At 37.9% G+C, this 27,368-nt stretch overlaps 1 protein-coding gene across 7 annotated transcripts in view; it reads right to left on the reverse strand.

Annotated features, from left to right (window-relative positions):
• The window catches only part of ALMS1 (ALMS1 centrosome and basal body associated protein), a 216,706-nt gene that overhangs the window by 13,848 nt on the left and 175,490 nt on the right, over positions 1-27,368 (reverse strand). For 6 of the 7 annotated variants that reach the window (XR_010405594.1, XR_010405592.1, XR_010405593.1 and 3 more), the window contains one exon: positions 25,869-27,028. Coding sequence is in view for 4 of the 7 variants with exons in the window: in XM_064572311.1 (XP_064428381.1) it covers positions 25,869-27,028 (1,160 nt within the window). In the remaining 3 variants the exon portion in view is untranslated. Of the gene's footprint in view, positions 1-7,121; positions 10,152-25,868; positions 27,029-27,368 lie in introns of those variants that run through there. The other variant, XM_064572312.1, reaches the window with a different exon arrangement.

A 27,368-nucleotide genomic window follows, 5' to 3' on the forward strand; every position in this document is an offset into this window, starting at 1 on the left:
CAAGCAGGGGGAGTGGGAGAGGGAGAAGCAGGCTTCCCGCTGAGCAGGGAGCCCGATGTGGGGCTCGATCCCAGGACCCTGGGATCATGACCTGAGCCGAAGGCAGACGCTTAACGACTGAGCCACCCAGGCGCCCCTAAAACAGTGTTTCTTAAACTTGTTCATCACAACAGTCTCCTGGGGGAATGGGTCCTAACCCAGAACAATGAGGTAGCGTCTCCAGGGGAGGGGCCTGGGCATTTATATTTTTCATAAATGCCAGGTACTTGTCTACTTAAGCAAGTTTGGTAAAGGTGAACTGAAGGCCAGGTTAGGAAAGGAAACTGAGAATGTCTGCTCCCTGAACTAATAAACTATATTCCGGGGCCCTTAGGAAATTGAAACAGTTTCTTTTAGAAACTTGAAACAGAGGAGCGATGTTAGATATCTGGGGACAAGAAATGTTTTAATTTTCATGGGGCGCCTGGGTGGCTCAGTCATTAAGCATCTGCCTTCAGCTTGGGTCATGATCCCAGGGTCCTGGGATCAAGCCCTGCATCGGGCTCCCTGCTCCATGGGAAATCTGCTTCTCCCTCTCCCACTCCCCCTGCTTGTGTTCCCTCTCTCACTGTGTCTCTCTCTGTCAAATAAATAAAATCTTAAAAAAAAAAGAAAAGAAATGTTTTAATTTTCAAAAAGATAAGCATTGCAAACTGGTGGATTTAACAATGATGACATGTAAAATTCTAGAATGGATCACCAATCTAATAATTTGCAAGCATTTGGAGGTCAAAGAAAAGATGAGCACATTTCAGCTAGTGCTCAGGAAAGCAGGCAGAATGAGCCCTGCCAGGTTAGCCTGTTTTTTTTTTCTAGTAGATATGGTCACTAACTGGTAAGCCAAAAGAATGTGGAGTCGAGTACAAGTAGATTTCAATAAAATGACAAAACTTGTTGTGACATCTTTGAGGGCAAGATGGAGTTATGTGGGTTAAATGATAAAATAAGTTGGTAGAACCAGAACTGGTTGAACTTTTTTTTTAAGATTTTATTATTTATTTGAGAGAGAGGGACAGAGCACAAGCAGGGGGAGCAGCAGAAAGAGAGGGAGAAGCAGGCTCCCCGCGAGCAGGGAGCCCGATGTGGGGCTCGATCCCAGGACGCTGGGATCATGACCTGAGCCGAAGGCAGACGCTTAACCGATTGAGCCACCCAGGCCCCAAAGGTTATTATTAACACAGAGAGGCTTTTAATGAATGTTTTCCTTGATTCAACAGCAAGTATTTACTAAGTACCTATCGCGTCCAGTTACTTGGTTAGCTCTGGCTATTCCTTCTTAACATTTTATATATATGTCTTGGAGATAGGGGGAGCAGGTGATTTCTTGTATGATGCATATCTGGGAGGGCCTAAATGACTGTCAAGATCCAAAATAATAAACAGGAATGATGCCAAATCAAACTCGGGGTAATTGTAAAGCCCTACACATTGGGCAGGAGGAATGGCAACAACTTTGATACAATAGAAAAAGCTCTGTGTCTGGAGTCTGAAGACATCCTCCCCTTACTAGCTGTCTCTACTTGAGAGCACTCTCTGTGTCAGTTTCCCCAGCTCAATAAGGGAGCACTTGCATTTCTGAAAGTACAGAAGTGTTAGAACAAATGATTTAGGTTATAAACTGCAAAAAACTAACATAAAACGAAGAGACTACTGTGATGTTAAAAAACCCAAAATGTATGAGGATAGAAAGGGTGGTGAGGAAGATAGGCCTGACTGGCAATATCCTTATACCTTCTCTGCAGCTCTAAGAGGAGAAAGCATGTTAGGTACTGAAAGGGACTAACTTTCAGGCTAGATTGTTAAGTATAAAAAGCAAAGCTGGGGCGCCTGGGTGGCTCAGTTGGTTAAGCGACTGCCTTCGGCTCGGGTCGTGATCTCAGGGTCCTGGGATCGGGCCCCGCATCGGGCTCCCTGCTCGGCGGGAGGCCTGCTTCTCCCTCTCCCGCTCCCCCTGCTTGTGTTCCCTCTCTCACTGTCTCTGTCAAATAAATAGTCTTTAAAAAAAAAAAAAAAAAAAAAAAAGCAAAGCTGCCAGGTTTGTGAGAAAAAGAAAACATATGCAGGTATTTGCTTTTTTATGGATAAAATACCTGTGCAAGAAAAGAACCCAGATTGGAAAGGAAGAAGTACAACTGTTTTTATTTGCAAATGACATGATCCTGTCCATAGACTATACTAAGGAATCCATAAAGAAGTATTAGAACTAGTAAATTTAGCCAGATTGCAGATACAAAATCAAGAAGATGAAAAAATATCAATTGTATTATTTTTTTAAGATTTTATTTATTTGCGAGCGAGAGAGAGGAGAGAGTGCGTGCAAGAGCAGGAGGTAGGGGGAGAGGGAGAAACAGACTCCCTGCTGAGCATGGAGCCTGACTGACCCAGGACCCTGAGATCATGACCTGAGCCGAAAGCAAGAGTCAGACGCTTAACCGACTGAGCCACCCAGGTGCCCCCCCAAAAATCAATTGTATTTCTATATTCTAGCAGTAAACAATCTGAAAATAAAATTAAGGCAACAATTCTATTCATAGCAGCATCAAAAAGAATGAAATAATTAGGAATAAATTTAACAACAGAAGTGCAAGGCTTGCACACTGAAAACTACAAAACACTGGTGGGAGAAATTAAAAATCTGAATAAATACTGAGATATTCCACGTAGGTAATTTAAAAAATGGGCTTAAGGGGTGCCTGGGTGGCTCAGTCAAACGTCTGACTCTTGATTTTGGCTCAGGTCAATTCTCAGAGTCCTGGGATCGATCCCCATGTCAGGCTCTGCGCTGGGCGTGGAGTCTGCTTAAGATTCTCTCTCTCGGGCGCCTGGGTGGCTCAGTTGGTTAAGCGACTGCCTTCGGCTCAGGTCATGATCCTGGAGTCCCGGGATCGAGTCCCGCATCGGGCTCCCTGCTCGGCAGGGAGTCTGCTTCTCCCTCTGACCCTTCTCTCTCTCATGTGTTCTCTCTCATTCTCTCTGTCTCAAATAAATAAATAAAGTCTTTAAAAAAAAAAAAAAAGATTCTCTCCATCTCCCTCTGAACCTACCCCCTGCCCTCTTAAAAAAAAAAAAAAAGTATGAATTCTATGGTATACAAATTATACTTCAATAAAGCTGTTTTAAAAATCTCTGTGAAGGGGTGCCTGAGTGGCTCAGTCGTTTAGCGTCTGCCTTTGTCTCAGGTCATAGTCCCAGGGTCCTGGGATCGAGCCCCACATCGGGCTCCCTGCTTGGTGGGAAGCTTGCTTCTCTCCCGCTCCCCTTGCTTGTGTTCCCTCTCTTGCTATGTCTCTGTCAAATAAATAAAATCTTTAAAAAAAAAGAAAAAAAAATCTGTGAAGACGTGCAGGAACTAGTAACACTGAGTAGCTCTAGAATAGACAGCTATGTGCCTGGGGCGCAGAAGTGGGGAGGACACTATCAAATACTCTTTTATACATTTAAAATTTTGTACCATGTAATTGAATTCCAGTTTAAGAAGTGAAAATAAAACAAAAACATACAGAAAAGAGTGTAGCTATAGAGGTTTCATGGCTCTGCTGAGCTCAACAGAAGTAAAATATATGTTAGGCCAAAGAAATGTTCTAGCCACAGAAAGGAAGGTGATATATCTGCTCTGTCAACATGTTCTCATCATCTGAAGCACAACATGCTTAGTTCAAAGAGACATGTTTAAAAATAAGATATCAGCAAACTTAAGAGACCCAGGAAAGCTGCCAATTTATAGGAAATGGGAGTAGAAAGCATAATCTGCGAAAAATTGTTCAGAGTGAAGACCTGAGAGGAAACACCTCTGGGAAGAAAGCGGGAACCCAAGAAGAACACTGGACCTATTTCCTGTGCCTTTTGGAAGCAGAGCTGGGAACACAGCCAGGAGTGCAATAATTGCAGATTTTGGATCTCTAGAAGGTAAGACCTTCGATAATGGAGTCTTAGACACCTGAATGAGCTGCCCATGCGCACTGAGGGAGTGGTGGAGCTCTCTGCAACCAGAGGCTCGAGTGCCTCGTGGTGCAGATGCAGCAGAAATGATGGTCCCTTCCAAGCGCGAGTCTCCTGAACATCCCAAGGGTACAACCAGTCATGGTATGCACCACTGGGTGTGAAATACACATGTTTACATCTGAGTCAAGGAGGAGCCTTGGTGTGTGTTTCTGTTTCTAGTTCAAATCTTTCGGATTAATTCCTGCCTATAAAAAGTCAAACATTTAAAAATAGAGAATAGTCTAAAAATAAATAATCTCACAATAAAATATATTTAGTTAGACCTCTAGGATGGTGAAAAAAACCAAAGGACAGACAAAGACAAGTGTTTTCAAGGATGTGCAGAAGCTGGAGCCCTCACAGACTGCTGGTGAATGCAAAATGGTGACAGTACTTTGGGTAACAGTGCAGCAGTTCCTCAAATGGTTAAATGTAGAGTTACCATATGCTCCAGCATATATCCGCTCCCAGGCATATGCCCAAAGAAATGAGAACATACATCCACACAAAACTTGTAATGAATGTTCCCAGCAGCCTTGTTAATAATAGCCAAAAAGTAGAAGAAATCCAAATGTCCATTTACTGCTGAATGGATAAATAAACTATGTAATGGAATATAATTTGGCAATAAAAAAGAATGAATACACTGCTACAAAGTAGATGAACCTTGAAGACATTAAGTGAAAGAAGCCAGTCACAAAAGATCACATATCACAGGATTCCATGTATACGAAATGTCCAGAAGAAGCAAATCTATTGAAACAGAAAGTAGATTAGTAACCACAGCCAGGGGCTGGGGCAGGGGTGAGAGGTTGGGAGAAGTGCGGAATGACTTTGCTAGTGCGTACAGGGTGTTCTTAGCGGGTGTGGAAAATGTTTTACAATTAGATTGGGGTGATGGTTGCACAAGTCTGTGAATAATACTAAAACCCACTGAACTGTACACTTTAGGTGAATTTTATGGTATGTGAAAAATCTCAAAAAAGCTGTAAAAATGTATTTATTTATTATGTAAACCAAAATAATGTAGATTATGAAGCCTTATTTGGAGAACAAGGCTGATGTTCTGTGGTCCTCTATCTCCTGTTAACTGATATAAGAACAATGGAAGGGGACTAACAGTGTCATTTTCATATAATAAAGCATGAACAATCCCAACAAAAACGTGGGCATTGGATGTTGTTGGGATGATGTAGCACTACCCACACTGTGATGAAGGCCATGATGACAGCCATAGAGTCACAACAATCTTCGTAACGCACAGGCCTCACTGTGTCTGACAATCTGTGCTGATGACCCCCCAAGAGACAGCACATCAGTTTTGCTGAATTCCTTTATGGATGCTGTTGGTAAACCAAAACAGTTACTCTCCTTAGTCCATGGGAGAGTTCCAGGCATCTCCTCAGACGATCTCATCATCCCTTAGGGCCTGGGTGTGAATCAGCTCACTCAGTCCTCTGCAATGAGGCTTACATGAAAAGATTTAAGTGACTACGAATCAACCGACATTATCAGCCATCATGGTTTCAAGTTTTCTGTTGCACAGTCTTGGAAGAAGACAGATGCAGGCTGGCTGGCTGCCTGCTCCTGTTTTAATTTCTATTATTATGAGTGCAAAGTCACCTGCTGATGCCTTATTCCACAATGCGAAAAGAAAGAAAATAAACTCCTACCATCTCAGAGATATATCGGGCTTTTTCAGTACTTTTTAGTTTAATTAAAATCTAGGTGAGATTCAATTCCCACATTTATTGATCAGAGATACCTTCAAATAGACCCCACCCCCCAAAAGCTTTTCAATTAAAAAATTACTTTTTTAGGTAGAAATTGAGCTTAGGAAAATATATCCAATAAAGGAGAAAGGCCACGTTTTCTTACATGACCCTATTTAGCTATTCTTCATATAGGAAATGTGTTATTACCACCTTCTGCCGCTGGGAGATGCTTTTCTTTCAGAGGAATGGGTTTATGCTGGTTCATTTATAACCACTGAAATTTAGGACGAGAGATACACATTGATAAGACAGTGTCAAAATAAGAACTATAGTCTATGGCACCAAAGGACAGTCTTTTCTTGTGAGGAGTTTTTAGATATATGCAGATCACATGTCAACTGTAGTTTCAATAAAATTTTGATATAGATTTAATTCCCAAAACACAAAATTTTGATATAGATTGTATGGACAGTATTCCTTTGATATAGATTTTGATATAGATTTATTGATCAGAAACCTGATTCTATCAAACATTTTTATATCAAAAACTTGATACAGATTAAAGCTTACAGAAGCTCAGGTGGTAACTGTTATTCACCTTTAAAGAATCAGAACTGGGTATTTTTTTCTGCAAGTCTGGTAGATGAGAACTATGAAAAATCCTCCTCAGAACATTAAAAAGGCATTGTGCCTGCATAATAGGTCCTCAGAAAATTTCTTTTGTTAATCTTCAGACTGGAAGACTTATTTCAATTATTACCTTACTGAACTTGTTCAAATATGCCATTTATTTAGGGCTATACATTTCTCTCCAAATATAGATTTAGTCACATCCCATAAGTTTTGGGTATGTGCCTTTACTGTCTTTAATGAAAAAAAAAAGTGTATTTTCAATTTTTGGTCTTTCTATAACCCAAAAGTTTAGAATGAGGATTTTAAAAATTTTATCTACCTAATGAAAAAAAAATATATAGTTGTTAAATTCCAACTTTATTGCATTGCGGTTAGAAAATATAAGCTTAGTTATAAATCTTCTACTTTGGGGTTTTGTCAACATTTTGCCTAAGTACAATTATTTTTGTAAATATTCCATGGGCATTTGGAACAAGTGTGGATGCTGTGTTTTTGGAATGAAGTTTTAGGTAGATATTTTAAATCAATCTTATTAATATTGCTAGCAAAATCTTTCATATCTTTTATCTGCTACAGTTAAAATCTGAAAAACTCAATTAAAGTAGCTTACTCTTGTACTTATCACATTCTATATTATAAGTGCATCTGGAAGAACGGAAAATGAATGCATTCTGGTTGAAAGCACAGCAGTAATTTTGGAAGTCTCTAAAAGACTCTTCCCTCCTTTTGACATTACAGTGGGGATAGGATAGATAAGATTCTCAAGACAAATAACATTTAACTAAAAATGAAAAAAAAAGGGGGGGTACCTAGGTGGCACAGTGGGTTAAGTGTCTGACTCTTGATTTAGGCTCAGGTCATCTCAGGGTCATGAGACGAGCCCCGCAGGGGGCTCCGCACTGGGCATGGAGCCTGCTTAAGATTCTCTCTCCCTCTCCATCTGCACCCCACCTCCCCCGCTTGCACGCATGTGCACACTCTCTCTCTACAACCAACCAACCCTTGGTATAGAAATTTGTATTTCTAATCTTCTGGCCAAACTAGAAATTATTGGCAGAAAGTGGAAATATAGGAATTTCCAGGCACTGCAGTTAGGATACAGACTGGAAAGCAATTTGGTACGAATGTAGGAAATTTATATAGCTTATGATCCAAGAATTGCACTTCTGGGTATATATGGCAAAGACAGTTTCACACAGATCCAATGAGGGGTATGGACAAGGGTGTGCACTCCCATTGTTTGTGGTGATGGGAGCTGACAGCAACCTGAGTGCCTACTACAGGGAAAGTACACTGGTGAACTGGTAGATGCACTCAGTGGAGTACTATATGACGATCAGAAACCTGATTCTATATATATGTCTAGCGATGGAGATAGATGTTAAAAACACAATGCCTACTGAAAATAAGAAAAAAATGGATGTACCTTTTATATAAATTGAAAACACAGGCACACATACAGAATACACATTTTGTAAGAACTCTTGTAAGCCAAAAGATTTTTACATAACAAGACCAGTTGCCTATGGAAAAGTAGGAATGAGGATGCAATGTGGGGATAAAATTTTAAAGAGAGGCCATGAACCTAGGAGTACATTTAACTCAACCCTCAGCACCTGAAGTTAAAATTTTTTTTTGTTTGTTTTATCTTGGCATAGAAACTGTGTATAATACTTTTCTACTCTTATTCTTTCACTCTACTTCTAGAAGGATTTATTATGACTATATTGGAGATGCAAATAGGTATTTTAGGCAGAAACTAGAACACCATGAAAAGCTTGAGAATCTCCCTTTCCAGCTTATAATTAACATTGTGTTTGATCAGTCTGGCTTATCTCACTTTTTTATTAATGTCAAACAAAAACAACTTTAATGGTATCTTTTTAGAAAACACATGCTTCTTGTAAAAAAAATCAAAAGACACAACATTATAAAGGAAAAAAATTATAAACCCATAATTTTAAGATAACTTGTTAATATTTGTTCCAGTCAATATACACAAATGTATATATGACATATATGGTTTACATCTTGCTTTTTATCTCTTAACATATAATGACACTTATCTTTCAGGTTCCAAGATACTGCTTTTGATTGTTTTTTCTTTCCATATAGGAGTGTGATTATAACGACTGATATGAAATCAGCTTGTTTTATAAACATCTAAGAATCACTGGTAAACACTTACTAAATATTACTAAAGCTCTCATTTTATTCTCTCATGGAGGCCCCTTTGTTTGGTAGTTATGTGTTGTTCATTTGCCCAGCTGCTGGAAACATGGTATTTAGCTAGATTAGAACATGGACCTAATGAAATATATCCAAGATCAGCAGCAGGTGTGTGAATCATAAAATATACACCTGGAAGCTCACTGGTGAAAATGTTAATCATGACTATTTCAGGATGATGAGAATTATGGGTGATTTCCAAGGTCTTTGTATTATCTGAACTTTTTTTTTTTTTAAAGATTTTTTATTTATTTATTTGAGAGAGAGAGAGAATGAGAGACAGAGAGCATGAGAGGGAGGAGGGTCAGAGAGAGAAGCAGACTCCCTGCCGAGCAGGGAGCCCGATGCAGGACTCGATCCCGGGACTCCAGGATCATGACCTGAGCCGAAGGCAGTCGCTTAACCAACTGAGCCACCCAGGCGCCCATCTGAACTCTTTATATTTAGTAAGCTTTTTACCTTTATGCTCAAAAGAAATATTTTTGACAAAAAAGAACATTTTTGACAAAATATAGGGTGATAAAGAGAAGGATGTAAAGTGGTAGGAACATCAACAGAAACTATCCTGACAGGCAAGTCCTCCACACTCTGTGATGAGGAAAGACATAAGCATAGTTCTAGTTGAGAGGAAGGAGCCTATAGAAAAGGAAGAAACTGAATATAAGAGAGACAGAGAAACACTGAGAAAATAGATGAATGGATTTTAGAAACTATGACAGCACACAGATAGGCTTAATGAACCTCTTTTCCATAACTGAAAGATATGAACAAAAAGTGAAAAGAATATTCAGAATCTAGGGAAAAGACTCAACTCAAACCACAAAATTCCAGAAACACTGGGGAAAAAAACAGACCAAATTTAAGGAGCCATCACAAAGCTCTTCCAACACAAAGGATCATGCAGAAGGGTAAGAGAAGAGTCAATTAAATTCAAAATACTGCACTGATATCTCAGAGAAGGACTGAGGCAATAAGTGGCTCAGAAGAACGGAAAATATCCTAACTGGAGACATGTTCTTAGTGAAAAAAAATAGCACCTTCTGCCATAGCCAGAATGATTTACTATATACCCTCTTTTGGCCAAGAAGTCAGAAAAAGATCTCGGAAATAATTGCTTCAGTCTAAATATCTTAGTTGCATTACTAACATTTGCTAGAAAAAAATAAGGCCATGACAATGCCATGAAAGCAGTTACCAGCTGACCCTAAAATAGTACAATAACAAAACTCCAAGGACATGTCCCACAGAATTAGATAGTTTCCTTATTTCCACACTTGATAAGGTGGCCACAGTTTGACTTTTGCAACAATGGCAAAGAAAAATGTCACCTACTATAGCTAGGCAGAGTCCTAGAATTATCTACTATCTTCCTGCCTTTCCCAAACTCTGAGGGGAAAAAGAAATATAAGAAATACACAATTAGCCTTCCAGTTCATGTCCTGGGAAGAGAATTCAAAGCAGTATCTTGCAAACAGGTGATAAAACAGTATAGAGAATTCAACCACGTTCGTTGTGGGTAAGTAAATGGTTTCCACAGAATTGTTCAGAGACAATCTGAAAACAAAAGACAAAAATATATGTAAATATTTTATAGCATTAAAGCAGAAAGGGAAAAAAAAGGAAAATTTATTTTGCACGAAGGTTTACCCATTTCAGCCAATAAATAATTTGTACTCTCACTCTAGAGAAAATTAAAAAAGAATATAGACCTAATGAAATAGATCCAAGATAAACTAAGATAATAGAAGATTAAAACACAGTTGACAAAATTAACACAATTCGTCAAAAAATTAATTAGTATCTCCTCTGTGTTGGAGAACCAAGGGCAGTCACTAAAGAAAAAAAACTGAAGACAAAATAGTAGTATACCACTGTAATAGAAAACAGACGTTTTATAAAAAAATAAAGAAAACTTAGCCAGTGGGGGTAGATTACAAATTGAAAAAGTCTCTTAAAATGCAAAGCAGAAACATGAATAGACATATTTCCAAAGAAGACTTATGGACAGCCAACAGACACATGAAAAGACACATGTTGCCATTTACAACATCACTGATCATTAGGGAAATGCAAATCAAAACTACAATGAGAGATCACCCCATACCTATCAGAATGGCTAAAAACAACACAAGAAATAATAGGTGGTGAAGATGCAGAGAAAGGGGAACCCTCCTGCACTCTTGGTGGGAATGCAAACTGATGCAGCCACTGTGGAAAACAGTATGAAGGCTCCTCAAAAAGTTAAAAAAGAACTACCCTGGGGTGCCTGGGTGGCTCAGTTGGTTAAGCGACTGCCTTCGGCTCAGGTCATGATCCTGGAGTCCCTGGATCGAGTCCCGCATCGGGCTCCCTGCTCCGCGGGGAGTCTGCTTCTCCCTCTGACCCTCCCCCCTCTCATGTGCTCTCTCTCTAATAAATAAATAAAATCTTAAAAAAAAAAAAAAAGAACTACCCTAAGATCCAGTAATTGCACTATTTACCCCCCAAAATAGAAAAATACTAATTCAAAAGGATATATGCACCTTGATGTTTATAGCAGCATTATTAACAAGAGCCAAAATATGGAAACAGCCCAAGTGTCCACTGACTGAAGAATGGATAAAGATGTGGTGTGTGGGTGTGTGTGCGTGCATGTGTATACACACACACATATATATAACAATATTATTTAACCATGAAAAATAATGAAATCTTGCCATTTGCAATGACATGGATGGAGCTAGAGAGTATTATGCTAAATGAAATGTCAGTCAGAGAAAGACAAATACCATATGATCTCAATTCACATGTGGAATTTAAGAAACAAAACGAGCAAAGGGAAAAGAAAAAGAGAGGTAAACCAAGAAACAGACTCTATACAAACTATATAGAAACTATAGAGAACAAACTGATGGCTACCTGAGGGGAGGTGGGCAGGGAGGGGGGGATGGGTGAAATAGGTGATGGGGATGAAACAGGGCACTTGCTTTGATGAGCACTGGGTGATGTATGGAAGTGCTGAATCACTATATTGTATACCTGAAACTAATATTACACTGTATGTTAACTGGAATTTAAATAAAAACTAAAAAAAAAAAAGAATATATAAAGAAATATAACTCAGTAATAAAATGACAACCCAATTTTAAAACCCAAATAATCCTTTTAAAGATCTGAATAGACATTTCTCTAAAGAAGATATAAAGATATACAAGTGGCCAATAAGTATAAGAAAAGATGTTCAAAAATCAACAGTCATTAGGGAAATGCAAATTAAAACCACAATGAGATACCATTTCATAGTCATTAGGATGGTTATAATCAAAGGACAGACAATAACAAATGTTGACAAGGATATAGAGAAATTGGATTGGAATATGATCCTGGTGGGAATGTAAAATGGTGCAGCCACTCAAAAGGTTAAACTGGGAGCTACCATATGGTCCAACAATTCTATTACTGGGTATATACCTAAGAACACTGAAAAAATATGTCCACACAATAGTTGCATATTAGGGCGCATGGGTGGCTCAATTGGTTAGGCATCTGCCCTCGGCTCAGGTCATGATCCCAGGGTCCTGGGATTGAGTCCTGCATCGCATCGGGCTCCCTGAGCAGGGAGCCTGCTTCTCCCTCTGCCCCTCCTCCTGCTTCTGCTTTCTCTCTCTCTCTCTCAAATAAATAAATAAAATCTTAAAAAAACTTGTATATTAATGCTTATAGCAGCATTTTTCATAATGGTAAAAAATCAGAAACAATCTAAATGTCCATCAACTCATGAATAAACAAAATGTTGTATATGTATACGGAATATTATTCACTTGTAAGAAGCAATGAGTATTGATTCATGCAACAAAATGGATGAACCTTGAAAATATTTAGTGAAAGAAGCCAGAAACAAAAGGCCATATATTGCATGATTCATTTATATGAAATGTACTGAAAAGGCAAATCCAGAGACAGAAAGTAGATTAATGGCTGCAGAGTGGGGAGAGGGAGGAGGGGCTGACAAATGATTGTTAATGGACATAGGGTTTCCTTTTGGTGTGACAAATATACTCTGGACTTAGTGGTGATGGTTGTTGTACAGCCTTCAAGGAATATACTAAAAAGCAATGAACTATATATTTGAAAGAGTAAATTGCATAGTATGTGAATTTCATTTAAAAAATTAATAGAGATTGACCAATACTGAGACATACTATGGGAAAATAAGTTACATTAAAAAATATGACAAGAATCCAGGAATGAAAATCCAGGACACCACAGGGAAAAATACATCAGGGTTGCCTCTGATATAGAAACATTAAATGCTTGTGCCCAGAAAAAGGGAGTAAATTTGACAGAATTTTGAATTAAGGATTATTATCCAGAAGTTTTACATCCAACCAAGTTATTGCTCTTACATAAAGATAAGAGAAAGATAGTCTCAAGGTGTAAGAACTGAAGAGATGCACACTCCTGAATAACTGTTTAAAAATCTAGCCAAATGGGGGCGCCTGGGTGGCTCAGTTGTTAAGCGTCTGCCTTCAGCTCAGGTCATGATCCCACTGTCCTGTGATCGATCGAGCCCTGCATTGGGCTCCCTGCTCTGCTGGAAGCCTGCTTCTCCTTCTCCCACTCCCCCTGCTTGTGTTCCCTCTCTCACTGTGTCTCTGTCAAATAAATTAATAAAATCTTAAATAAATAAATAAATAAATAAATAAATAAATATCTAGCCAAATAGAATTATTCAAACTAACAGACTCATAAATAGTTATATGAAAAGGTCCTGGTATTTTATTTATTTATTTATTTATTTTTATTCTTATGTTAATCCCCATACATTACATCATTAGTTTTAGATGTAGTGTTCCATGATTCATTGTTTGTGCATAACACCCAGTGCTCCATGCAGAATGTGCCCTCCTCAATACCCACCACCAGGCTAACCCATCTTCCCACCCCCCTCCCCTCTAGAACCCTCAGTTTGTTTTTCAGAGTCCATCGTCTCTCATGGTTCGTCTACCCCTCCGATTTCCCCCGCTTCATTCTTCCCCTCCTGCTACCTTTTTCTTCTTCTTCTTTTTTCCTTAACATATATTGCATTATTTGTTTCAGAGGTACAGATCTGAGATTCAATAGTCTTGCACAATTCACAGCGCTTACCAGAGCACATACCCTCCCCAGTGTCTATCACCCAGTCACCCCATCCCTCCCACCCCACCCCCCACTCCAGCAACCCTCAGTTTGTTTCCTGCAATTAAGAATTCCTCATATCAGTGAGATCATATGATACATGTCTTTCTCTGTTTGACTTATTTCACTCAACATAATACCCTCCAGTTCCATAGGGCCCTGGTATTTTAAAACTTAACTAATATAAAATGGTGATTTTGCTTACGATATGGAAATATGTTAAAATTCTTGAAAATAAAGCTAGTCAACATAGTAGTAATATTACAATAATGAGAGAATTACCACCACCACCACCAGAAGTGTATACAACTTTAAGTTCATGATTTTTCTTGAAGCTATCAGAAAGTTGAGGTCACAGGTCAACCTTGGCCCAAAATCTAAGAAGAAATTGTTGTCTGCAGGGAGATATGAGACACGAGCACCAGATCATCTGGAGGAGATACAACTGGACAATATTAAGAAGGATGGAGACTGGATTAGGTAGAGACCAAGTAACACTGGCAAGAATGTGAAGCCCTTGGGAGCTATAGGAATTGGGGGAATCTGTACCTTCTAGCTGTTTTTCTAAAAACTCCACCAGGAAAAAGATATAAGAGTTTATTCAAGTGTCTATTATAGTGCAGACCCAGGAAACAGGAAGAGCTGTTGTGGGATGGGTACAAAACTCCACCTTGGAGGGATGTTAGCAAAATCAGTAGAATAAGGATTTCCAGGGACCTGTCACCAAAAAAACTGGCAAAACCTGTCAAAAAATCAACCTCATCAGAATTCTAGAAGATAGTCAAAGGTTTATGGTAACTAAGTGAAAACTTGAGCAAGAGCAAGGCCACCTAAACAAGACAGGATAGCTTTGTGGCTTTTAACTTACCTTTCTCAGGCATGGCACTGAATACAGTAGCCTGCATTCACAGTGTAGGTACTTGCTTCCAAAGGAAGCACAGAGAGTATGTTGTTCCCAAGGAACTGTTTCTCTGAACCTGCCTGAGTACTCCCTAAGGGGGAGTATCTTTGTTTCACTAAACTTGGAATTCTTTCCAAGTTCTTTCAAGGATGGAATTTCCTTGAAAACACTGAAAACTAAATGAAAAAGGCATTACTGCAAAGGGCAAGCAAGGAAGCAAGGAATACATAAATAAATGAATGAGTGAATAAACAAACAAATAAATAAAATAAATAAAAGTTGGTTGAAACACTACACACACTGAAAGCCAGGGAGAAAAGCAGGAATTCTGGGGAAACGGGGTTTTGAAAATCTCCCATGAACCCCAGGGAAACTAGAAAGTGCATGCACAGGGCAGAATGCATGGGCAGAAAAGACCTGAGAAGACCATACAGACTGACAACTGGCTGATCTGTAGGTTCAGTGCAAGCTGGAAATTTGGCTAAGGCAGAGTTGTAAATGGCCTATCTAAGCACTAGAGTCCCTAATACAAAGATAATCTACAAAAAACTGGGGAAATTTTTTCCCCTTTCCTTCCTTCTTTCTTTTTTTGCTTTCTCTTGATTTCAGGCACTTAAGGCAATCTGTCAAACAACTAGCTGACTAATGAGCTAAAGAAACAGAGACATCAGAGACCAAAAATACAGTCTGTATAAAAATAGTTTAGAAAAATCACTAAACATACCAACAACTTTAACCCATAACAAGCAATAACAACAAACCCTAGGGAGTGGAGAGGATAATCTGATTTCCAGAGTTATCACATCACGATATTCAAAATGTCAAGTTTTCAACCAAAAATTACAAGGCATCCAAACAAGAAAGTATGGGACACTTATAAGAAAAACAAAATGAACAGAAACTACCCATCAGGAAGAACAGACATTGGACTTACTCTACAAAGACTTTTTTTTTTTTTTGGTATACAAAGACATTATATCAACCGTCCTAAATATGCTTGAAGAGCTAAAGGAAACCATGGACAAATAAACAAGGAGAATGATGTCTCACCAAATAGAGATTACCAATAAAGAAAAATAAAAAGGAAACAAATATAAATTATGAAGCTGAAAAGTAAAATAACTGAAATGAAAAATTCACCAGAGCAGTTCAACAGTATATTTGAACAGACAGATGAATCTGTGAAGTTGAAGGTAGAATAAATGAAAATATCCAGTCTGAGGGACAGAATGAAAACAGAATAAAGAAAAATGAACAGAGTCTAAGAGACTTATAGAACACCATCAAGCTTACAAAACATATGGAAGGTGGGAGTGTCAAAAGGAGGAGAGAGAGAGGAAGAGTCAGAAAGAATATTTGAAGAAATAATGGTTGGTAAGAGACACGAATCTAAAATTGAAGTTCAATGAACTCCCAGTAGGACAAGCTCCACATCAAGACACATAATAATCAAACTCTTGGAGCTCCTGGGTGGCTCAGTCGTTAAGCATCTGCCTTCGGCTCAGGTCATGATCCCAGGGTCCTGGGATCGAGCCCTACATCGGGCTCCCTGCTCTGCGGGAAGCCTGCTTCTCTCTCTCCCACTCCCCCTGCTTGTGTTCCCTCTCTCGCTGTGTCTCTCTCTGTCAAATAAATAGATAAAATCTTAAAAAAAAAAAAAATCAAACTCTTAAAAGTCAAAGATAAAGAATCTTGAAGCAGTAAGAGTGAAGAGACCCATAACCTATAAGGGATCATCGGTAAGTTTAACTGCCACTTTCTCTTAAGAAATGATGGAGGCCAACAGGGAGTAGGATATTTAAAGTGATGCGAGAACTGAAAAAAGAAATCTGTATGTGGCATAGGTGAAGATGTGTCTGGCAAGAATGAAGGTGAAATTCAGACACTCCCAGATAAAAAACAAAAGTTGAAAGAATTCATTACTGGAAGACTTGCCCTATAGGAAATGCTAAAGGGACTCCTTCAGGCTGAAATGAAAAAACAAGAGGCAACACGTGAAGCCATGTGAAGCAATAAAACCATATGATGCCATATGAAGAAATAACACTGGTAAATGTAATACACAGGTAAATATAAAAGTCAGTAGTATTATGTTTCTGGTTTGTAACTCCCCTTTCTTTTCCTGTAAGATTTAAAAGACAAACGCATAGGGGTGCCTGGGTGCCTCAGTTGGTTAAGTGTCCAACTCTTGATTTTGGCTCAGGTCATGAGATCGAGCCCCATCTTGGGCTCCAGGCTGGCTGTGGAGTCTGCTTGGGATTCTCTCCTTCTCTCCCTCTGCCCCTCCCCGACTCAAGTGCACAAACGTTCTCTTTCTCTAAAAAAACCCAACAAAAGATGAATGCATAAAAAATAATTATAAATCTATGTTAATGGGTACACAGAAAGTCTAAAGATGTAATCTGTGATTATAACAATTAAAAGGGTGAGAGGCACGGGCGCCTGGGTGGCTCAGTCAGTTAAGTATCTGCCTTTGACTCAGGTCATGATGCCTGCCGTCCTGGGATTCAGCCCTGCATCGGGCTCCCTGCTCAGTGGGGAGCCTGCTTCTCCCTCTCCCTTTGCCCCTCCCCCTGCTCATGCTCTCTCAAGTAAATAAATAATAAATACATAAACAAAATAAAAAAACAAAATCTTAAAAAATAAAGTCCTAAAAAATAAATAAAAGGGTGAGAGGCAGAGAGATATCGAAGCGGGAGTTTTTGTGTATTATTTAAGCTAGACTGGTATCATTTCATGTTACATATTGTGTTATAGATGTAAGATGTTAATTGTATCCCCAAGGTAAGCACTATGAAAATAAATATAAAGGAAAGGAAATGAGACAGTAATCAAAATGGTTCATTATAGGAAATCAGTTAAATACAAAGGAAGGCAGGAATAGAGGAACTGAAAAAGAAAAAATTTATATAAGATATAAACAAATGGCAAAATTGCCAAAGTTAAGTCCTTTCCTATCAGTAATTATTTTAAATGTAAATAGACTGAACTCTCCAATTAGACGGCAGAGATGGCAAAATGGATTTTAAAAAACATGATCCACTTATGTGTTGTCTAAAAAAGACTTCATTAATTCATTCATTTTAAAAACTAAGGCAAAATATTTTTAAAGATTTATTTATTTGTTTTGGGAGGGGAGGGGCAGAGGGAGAGAATCTCAAGCACGCTCTGCTGAGTGTGGACCCCAGCAGGGGCTTGATCTCACAACACTGAGATCACAACCTGAGCCGAAATCAAGAGTCGGATGCTCAACTGACTGAGCCACCCAGGCTCCCCAACTAAGGCAATTCAGTAAGATCATACAGACACATGCACTGAGGCTGTTTTCTTATACAGCTGATCCTTGAACACAGGAAAAAGGGGTGCTGACCCCTGAAGGTAGCAGTAAATCCACGTCTAACTTTTGACTCCACCTAAATTAACTAATAGCCTACTACTGATGAGAAGCCTTATGATAACATAAATAGTTGCTTAACTTACATTTTATATATGTTATATATTACAAACTGTATTCTTATAATAAAGCTAGAGAAAAAAATGTTATTATTAAGTAAGTCGTAAGAGAAAATACATTTGCAGTATAGCACTGTATCGAAAGAAATCTGCATATAAGTAGATATTTCACACCTATGTTGCTCACATCCATGCTGTTCAAGGCTCAACTGTAATTTAAAATGACATGGAGCAGGACTGATGCTTTAGCCCATTTCAATTAGACTAAATATCATATTCTCAAGAATAGGATTTGTTGTTGCTGCTACCCTAGTAGTTCCTTTCATCAGAAGGGGTCTGATATGTGTGTTAGTCTGGCAATACCCTACAATCCCAGGCCACTACTTCCAGAACCCATTTAGTCAGGACCAATCCACGCTCAGGAAAGGCTGACCCCCAGTCCTGTCTTTATCACAAGTCCATCCTGCAAATTGTCAGTGTGTGGCAGCCTATACTGGGAATGTTATTGGTGCCATATCATTTTTACCAGATGTTATTAATGGAATGAAGTCATTCCGCTCTGGCTCCCTCCACAGCACCCACCAGAAAAGGACAGGGTCCTCAACCAACCACACAGAAAATGTACAGCCCAAACTGCCATCCCCTTGCTGTCCCCCGTTCCCCCCTCCATTTTGAAAAAGACTTACTTTAGATCCAAAGACACAGTATTTGAAAGTAAAAGGATGGAAAAGATACCCCATGCAAAGAGTGGTAATGAAAAGAAAGCTGGGGTCGCTCTACTAATGCAAGAAAAAAGAGACTTTGAGTTAAAAATCATTACAAGAGATAAAGAAGGGGATTATTTATTGATAAGAGGGTCAACCCATGAAGAAGATATAACAACTATGGACATATACATACCTGACAATAGAACTTCAAAATATATGAAGCAAAAATGGACAGAACTGAATGGAGAAACAGTTCCACATTAATAGCGGCAGACTTCAACATATCACTTTCAATATGATAGAAAAACTAGATAAAAGACCAGTAAGGAAACGGGACTTGAATAACACTATAAACCAACTAGACCTAACAGACATATACAAAACACTCTAACCAACAGCAGCACGATCCTCTCAAGTGCACATGAAAATTCTCCACAAGAGACCATATGCTAGGCTATAAAATAAGTCATAATAAATTTAAAAGGACTGAAATAATACAAAGTTTATTCTTTGGCCACAGTGGACTGAAACTAGAAATCAATACCAGAAAGAAATTTGGAAAATAAAAATGTGGTAATTAAATAGTCAAACTATTAATAGCCAAAAAAGAAACTACAAGGGAAATTAGAAAATACTTTGAGATGAATGAAAATGAAAACAAAACATACCAAAACTTTGGAATGCAGTGAAGGCTGAATTCAGAAAAAAATTAGTATCTACAAAAGCAGTGCTCAGAGGAAACTTGTAATGGTAAACACCTGTACTAAAAAAGAATAATAATTTCATAATTTTTTTCTTCCAAGTTCTTATTTAAATTCCAGTTAGTTAACATACAGTTTCAGGTGTAGGATTTAGTGATTCATCACTTACACAGAATAATAATTTCAAATCAATAATCTACCTTTAAACTGTAAAGAAATAGAATAAAAAGAGCAAACTAAACCCAAAGCAAGCAGAAGTAAATCATAAAGATTAGAGTGGAGATAAATGAAATTGTGACTAGAGAAGCAATAGAGATGGATAAATTCTTATAAACACATACACTACAAAAACTGACTCAAGAAGAAACAAAATCTGAGTAGACTTACAACAAAGAGATTGAATCAGCAATAAACATTCCCCCAAAGAAAAACACATGACTGGTGGCTTCACTGATGAATTCCACCAAACATTTAAAGAAAGTATCAATCATTAACACTAGTTCTTCCCAAACTCATCCAAAAAATAGAAGATGAGGGACAATGTCCTAACTCATTTTATGAGGCAGCAGACAAAGGTATCTTAAGAAAACTATAGGTCAATATCCCTTAGAAATAGAGATGCAAAAGTCCTCTTCAAATTCTAGCAAAGTGAATCCAGCAGCAGATGACAAGAATTATATATCAAGACGAAGGAGTATTTAAGGACTTACCACAGGAATGCAAGGTTGATTCATTAAATAATTATTAATATATACCATATTAATAGAATAAAAGAAAAAAAAGACCCATGTGATCATCCCAGTAGATGCTGATGCATCTGGCAAAAGCCACAACCCTTTTACGGTAAAATTACTCATCAAAAAAGAAAAAAAAAAAGGGAACTTCCTTAACATGGTAAAAGTCATATATGAAAACTCAAAGCTAACATCATTCTCAACGGTGAAAGACTAAATGCTTTCCTTCTAAGATCAAGAACAAGACTATGACGTCCACTTTTGCCACTTCTATGTGACACTGTTGGGTCTGGAAGTTCTAGCCAGACTAATTAGGCAAGAAAAATAAATAATGGGCACCCACATTGGAAAGGAGGAAGTAAGACTGTCTCTATTTACAGATGACATGATCTTATATATAGAAAATCCTAAAGAATCCACAAGAGAACTGTTAGGAGTTAACAAATGAATTCAGTAAAGTTAAGGGGTACAAAACCAACATGCAAAAATTAATTATGTATCTATATACTAGCAATAAATAATGCAAACATGAAATTAAGAAAACAATTACACTTAAAATAGCATCAAAAAGAAAAACTTACTAAAATTAATATGGAATTTCAAGGGACTCTTAATAGCCAAAACAGTCTTAAAAAAGAAGAAGAAGTTGTAGGTCCTACACTTTCTGATTTCAAAATTAATTACAAAGATACAATAAACTGAAACCAGCATGGTACTGGCATAAAGAAAGACATAAAGACCAACAGAATAGAATAGAAAGCCCAGAAATAAACCTTCACATATATGGTCAAATGATTTTTGATAAGGGTGCCAAGACCATTCAATGGGGAAGAGAGTCTTTTTTCAACAAACGGTGCTGGGACATCTAGATATCCACATGCAGAAGAATGAGTTGGAGCTTTACTTTGCACCATATACAAAAAATAGCCTCAAAATGGATTAAAAACCTAAACATGAGACCTAAAACCATAAAACTCTTAGAAGAAAACAGAATAAAACCTTGATGACATTGCATTTGGCAATGATTTCCTGGATATGACACAAAAAGCACAGGCACCAAAAGCAAAAACAGACAATTTGGATTACATCTAAATTAAAAATGCCTGTGCATCCAAGGACAAAATCAACAGAGTGAAAAGGCAATCCACGGAGTAAGAAAGAATATTACAAATTAGGTAGAAGAGGCTAATATCCAGAATATATAAAGAACTCCTACAACTCAACAACAAACTCGAGTAAAAACCAGGCAAAGGACTTGAATAGATATTTGTCCAGAGCTGATATACAAATAACCAATAAGCACATAAATATGTTCAACATCACTAATCATTAGAGACCTGTAAATTGAAATACAATGACATACCAGTTCACACCCATTAGGATGGCTACTGTAAAAAAAACAAAACAAGTGTTGGCAAGGATGTGGAGAAATTGGAACCCTTGTGCACTGTTGGTGGGACTGTAAAATGGTGCAGCTACTGTGGAAAACAATATGGTGGCTCCTCAAATAATTAAAAACAGAATTCTATGATTCAGCCATTCCACTTCTGGCTATATATCCCCCAAACTGAAAGCAGGCTCTTGAACAGATATTTGCACACCCATATCCACAGCAACATTATTCACAATAGTCAAAAGATGGAGTAACCCAACTGCCTATAAACAGTTGAATGGATAAACAAAATGTGCTATATACACGTTACCATTTACCCTTAGAAAATAAGAAAATCCTGTTACATGCTACAGCATGGATGAACCTTCAGGATATTTTACTAAATGAAATCAGCCTATTACTAAAAGACAAATAATGTATGATTCCATTTATATGAGGTTACCTAGAGTAGTCCAATTCATAGAGACAGAAAATAGAATGGTGGTTGCAACGGGTTGAGTATAAGGTGGAATGAGGAGTTTGAGTGGGTATAGAGTTTCAGTTCGGCAAGATAAAAAAGAGTTCTGGAGATGGAGGATGGTAATGTTTGCACAGTGACAGGAATGTACCTAGTACCACCAAGGTGCACACTTAAAAATGGATACGATGATAAATTTTGTTATATGTATTTTACCACAATTAAGAATAAAAAAAGGGGGCGCCTGGGTGGCTCAGTCGGTTAAGCGGCTGCCTTCGGCTCAGGTCATGATCCTGGGGTCCTGGGATCGAGCCCTGCGTCCGGCTCCCTGCTCGGTGGGGAGCCTGCTTCTCCCTCTCCCTCTGCCTGCCGCTCTGCCTACTTGTGCTCTCTCTATCTCTCTGTCAAATAAATAAATAAAAATCTTTAAAAAAAAAAAAAAGAATAAAAAAAGAATGGGCGCCTGGGTGGCTCAGTTGGTTAAGTGACTGCCTTCGGCTCAGGTCATGATCCTGGAGTCCCGGGATCGAGTCCCACATCGGGCTCCCTGCTCAGCAGGGGGTCTGCTTCTCCCTCTGCCCTCTTCCCTCTCGTGCTCTCTCTCATTCTCTCTCTCTCAAATAAATAAATTAAAAAAAAAAAAAGAACAAAAAAAGAAAGAGAACAAGAAAATCCAGTAAGAATAAATTTAACCATGAAGGTGCAAGACTTGGACAATGAAAACTACAAAACATTGCTGGAAGAAATTAAAAACCTAAATAAATTGATAGACATTCATGTTCGCAGACTGGAAGACTTAATGTTAAGATGGCAATAAACTCCAAACCAATCTACAGATTCAAACCAATTAATATCAAAATCCCAATGACCTTTTGGCAGAAATGGAAAAGCTGACCTTAAAATTCACTTGGAAATACAAGGGGGCTGAACAGCCAAAGTAGTCTTGAAAAAGAACAAAACTGGAGAACTCATGCATCTCAATTTTAAAACTTATTACAAAGATACAGTTATCAAAAACATTACGGTAATGGAATATAGCTAAGCATGTAGATCAAAGGAATACAATGGAGGGCCCAGAAATAAACCTTCACAACTATTGTCAATTGATTTTTGACAAGAGTGCCAAGACCATTCAATGGGGAAAGAATAGTCTTTTTAACTATTGGTGCTAGGACAACTGGATATCCATGTGGAAAAGAATGATGTCATATCATACACAAAAATTAACCCAATATACATCAAATATGTAAAGGAAAGAGCTAACAAGTATAAAAGTCTTAAAAGAATATAGAGCTAAATCTTCAAGACTTTGGATTTGGCAATGGTTTCTTAGATATGACAACAAAAGCACAAGTAACAAAAGAAAAAATAGGACTTCATCAAAAGTAAACGGTTATGCATCAAGGACAGTAATAAGCTTTCCCAGAGAGTGGGAGCAAATATTTGCAAATTATATATTCAATAAGAATCTACAATCCAAAATATATAAAGAACTCTTGCTCAAAAACAAAAAGACAAACAACTTAATTATAAGTGAGCAAAGACTTGAATAGACATTTCTCCAAAGAATACATATATATGGCCAACAAGCACACAAAAAGATGTTTAACGTCATTAGCCATTAGGAAAGAGAAAGGCAAATCAAAACGACAATGAGTATGAGATACCACTTCACACCTACTAGCATGGCAAAAAAAGTCATAAAACAAAGTAAATAAAAAGTGCTGGTGAATGTGGAGAAATTGGAACCCTCAGACATTGCTGGTGGGAATACAGAATGGTGAATCCTCTGTGGAAAACAGTTTGGTAATTACTCAATAAACTAAACACAGAATTACCATATGACCCAGCCAGTACTTCCACTCCTAAGTGTATACCCAAAAGAACTGTACACAGGTGTTTAAATAAAAACTTGTATACAAATGTTCATATCTGGTCTTTTTACAGTAGCCAAAAGATGGAAACAACCTAAATGTCCATGAACAGATGAATGGATAAATAAAATGGAGTATATACTCTCAATGAAATATTATTCAGCCATAAAAAGCAATAAAGTACTGATACATGCTAGGACATGGATGAATCTCAAAAATATGCTAAAGTGATAGAAGTCTGACATAAAGGTCATATATTGTATGATTCCATTTATACGAAATATACAGAATAGGCACCAGAGAGTGAGTGCTTAACGATTATGAAGTTTCTACTGGAGGGATGAAAAAGTACACAAACCAGATAGTGGTGCTGATGTAAAACATCGTAAAACTCGGTACCACTGAACCGTATACTTTAAAATGGTTAAAACTGTAAACTTTATGTAAAGTGTGTGTTTCACCACACACCAAAAAACCCTCTACCAAGATCTTTTTTCCCTATCTCCTCTATGGAACAAAAAGCCTTCATCTATATCATTCCCGATTCTTCACCTACTTTAAAGAAAAAAAGTCACATTGTACTATTTATACATGTAATCATTATCATTTAATACCTACCCAAAACTCAATTATGAGAAATATTTATGGCAAATTGTCTGAATGTCTTGTGCCTCCTTTCCTCTAGACAAGTGGTCTCTAAATATTTTGATCATGCAGTCCTACTGATAAAAGTATTTTTGAGCACAAATCACCAAAGTAGATATTTATTTAAAGTTATAAATTATGACTGTACTCATATATTATAAAAGATATACAGAAATATAAATTTTAAAAGGTTGAGAAAAATAAATACAAATCTAACATTTTTTTTAACACCTTTCTTTCTATACCCTAATGACCCATTCTGCAAGCATCCTTGTTTGGAGAGCACTCCTCTAGATACCCTAAATTTTATTCTTGGGTTAAAGTAATAGTCCGCACTTGCTGACCCCTTGAAATCTACCTTTACCGAACTCCCTAACCTAAGGTCCTATTAACCTTACGGGTGTTGTTACTGAATCTCTTGTAAGGATGCGTTGAAGACTCTTTTACATACATCGTGTGCCTTCTTTACAAGGATAGATGAGAGAAATTTCTCTTAGGTCTTAGTATCAGAAATATCTATAATGCTTTTGAAAATTTAGTTTGTTTTTATATTACAGACTTACGTAATTGATCACAAAATTCTAGGAACACCAACTGCTAGAAAACAAAGAGCGAAATTCGTGGCTCACTTCTAGCAACCATACCCACAGGTATATTGCTCTCCCAACTTGTCTTCCCATCACTCACAACCCTTCATTTATTTATTTTTAAAATCATGTTGTAGCTCATCCCTCCCTGGCTTCAATTTAATTCTCTATCATTCTAATTCTTCATTTACTAAAAAAAAAAAAAAAATCATTATTGTATTACTTATATATGTATGTGTGTGTATATATGTGTATGTGTATATCTGTGTATGTGTTTAAAAGCACCTCAACAGTTCTTGAAAGACAGGGAGGAACGAATAAACAAAAAAACCCCAGAGAAACAAAAAAAGTCAGGCACTATTGTTCAGTATGGAGATCATCCTAAATTGGAAGCTCCCCTGTGCCAGGGGTATACTTTGCAGATTCTGAAGCATTTAGCAGCAAAGCCCTTCATCCAAAGGGTAATTCGTAACTGAGTTTTGATGAAAAGAATGACAACTCACAATAGCACTGTACTACACTTTCTCACTCTTTTCCAGTTGGTAAGAAATGTTAAAGTGAGGAAAGGGCAATTGGCTTTTTTTTCACCTGTGTGCAAAGCTTAACTAAAAAGTCCATGAAAAAGGCAGTCACATTGCCAGATGGAATTTGTAGCCATGTACCTGGATGTGTTTCCTTCTGGTGTGCTCAGAAGTCATTTGGGGATGACCCGTATTCAATGCTTTCTTGTTCTTCTTGTTCCGCCTCTCAAAGTATCTCCTCTGATGGTTGGTGAGGCTGCTGTATAATTTAATTCGCCTGGGTGACAGACAAACTCTTTCCTGGCCAAAAGCCTGGATCAGTCGGGCTGTGTCAATGGTAGAAATAGAGCTGCTCCTCTCATGCAAAGCCACCTCTCTATCTGTTTGGGTCAATATATCTGATTCCACAGAAGTGGTGGTGGAAACGATGTTGGTGGGGGTGTCTGTGAGCAGCTCACTCTCCTCTGAGGGTCTAGAATCTGAAGAAGTGTTGTTTTTATAATGAAAACCTGGCTGTTTTCTCAGGATGTACTTATCAAATTTAATCTGTTCAATTTTAATCTGATTGGGTTTCCCAGCTTGATGAGTAGAAAGCACCTTGCTTTTTTTAAGCTCTCCTGCAGTTTTATGGAATTTCTCTAGGCTCTTATACCGCTTCTTTTTCTGAAGCTTGTTTTTCTGCTGTTGCGGTCTACCACTCCATTCCTTAACATTTCGTTCCCCTCTGCTGTCATCCTGTGTGCTTTCAGAGGTCCGGAGAGAGTATGTGATGGGATTCTGAAGAAGTTTAGCCAAACGATCGAGTCGTTCCACCAAGGATAGTTCTTTCCTGTCACTGAACTCAGGAGGTTTCTGTTGCCTCCGTCGTTCCTGATACTTGTTCCAGAGTTCATTCAAACTCACAGTGTGCTGAGCTGTTGGCTCTGGGGTGACCTTATGATCCTTTTTTTTATCATTAATTTGTTTGTCACTTTTTGGATAATCTCTAGCCCGACTTTTAGCAGTATGCATCACTTCATTTTCCAAGTTTACATTGATACTGAGGCTCTCTATTCTGGTATAATCTGCCTTTGGCTTTTCCACGTTTTGATGAGGGGAAGGAAGACGAGTGTGTTCTCTTTGTTTGTCTGGATGATGCTGAAAGACATCTTTCCAAGAATGTCTCATGAATACACTCCTCCCTAAGGATTCATGGCAAAAATCTTGATCACTTGGTAGGTGCACTGGATGATGAAAGTAAAACTTGGCTGACCTGAAGACAGAATGGGTAGTATTTTCAAATTCTGAATGACATCTGGACTCTGAAAAGGAGAAAGAAAAAGATTTTAAAGGACTTTCAAAATATTTGCATTCCGTTTAGAAATGGTATTCACACTTAATTCTCTAGATACAGAACAAAGACCTAAGGAAAGAACAGTTTTATATAAAGTTTCAGGAAATTCACTGCCTACACAAAGGATTCTAGCCATGTGCCTACGGGCCAGATTGACACAATAAAACTTTAAAGGACTAAGGGTCAAAAGACTTGGATTCTAGGTTAGATTCTGCCATAGACTGGCTGTGTGACCTTAGGAAGGTACTTTAGTTCTCTGGATTACAACAGCAACTGTTAATGTATTCACTGCCTGCTACATGTGGAAT

This window comes from Mirounga angustirostris, unplaced genomic scaffold (assembly GCF_029215605.1).
Source record: "Mirounga angustirostris isolate CCGP_5_RB_7025 unplaced genomic scaffold, mMirAng1.0.hap1 SCAF_10, whole genome shotgun sequence".
Classification (NCBI taxonomy): domain Eukaryota; kingdom Metazoa; phylum Chordata; class Mammalia; order Carnivora; family Phocidae; genus Mirounga; species Mirounga angustirostris.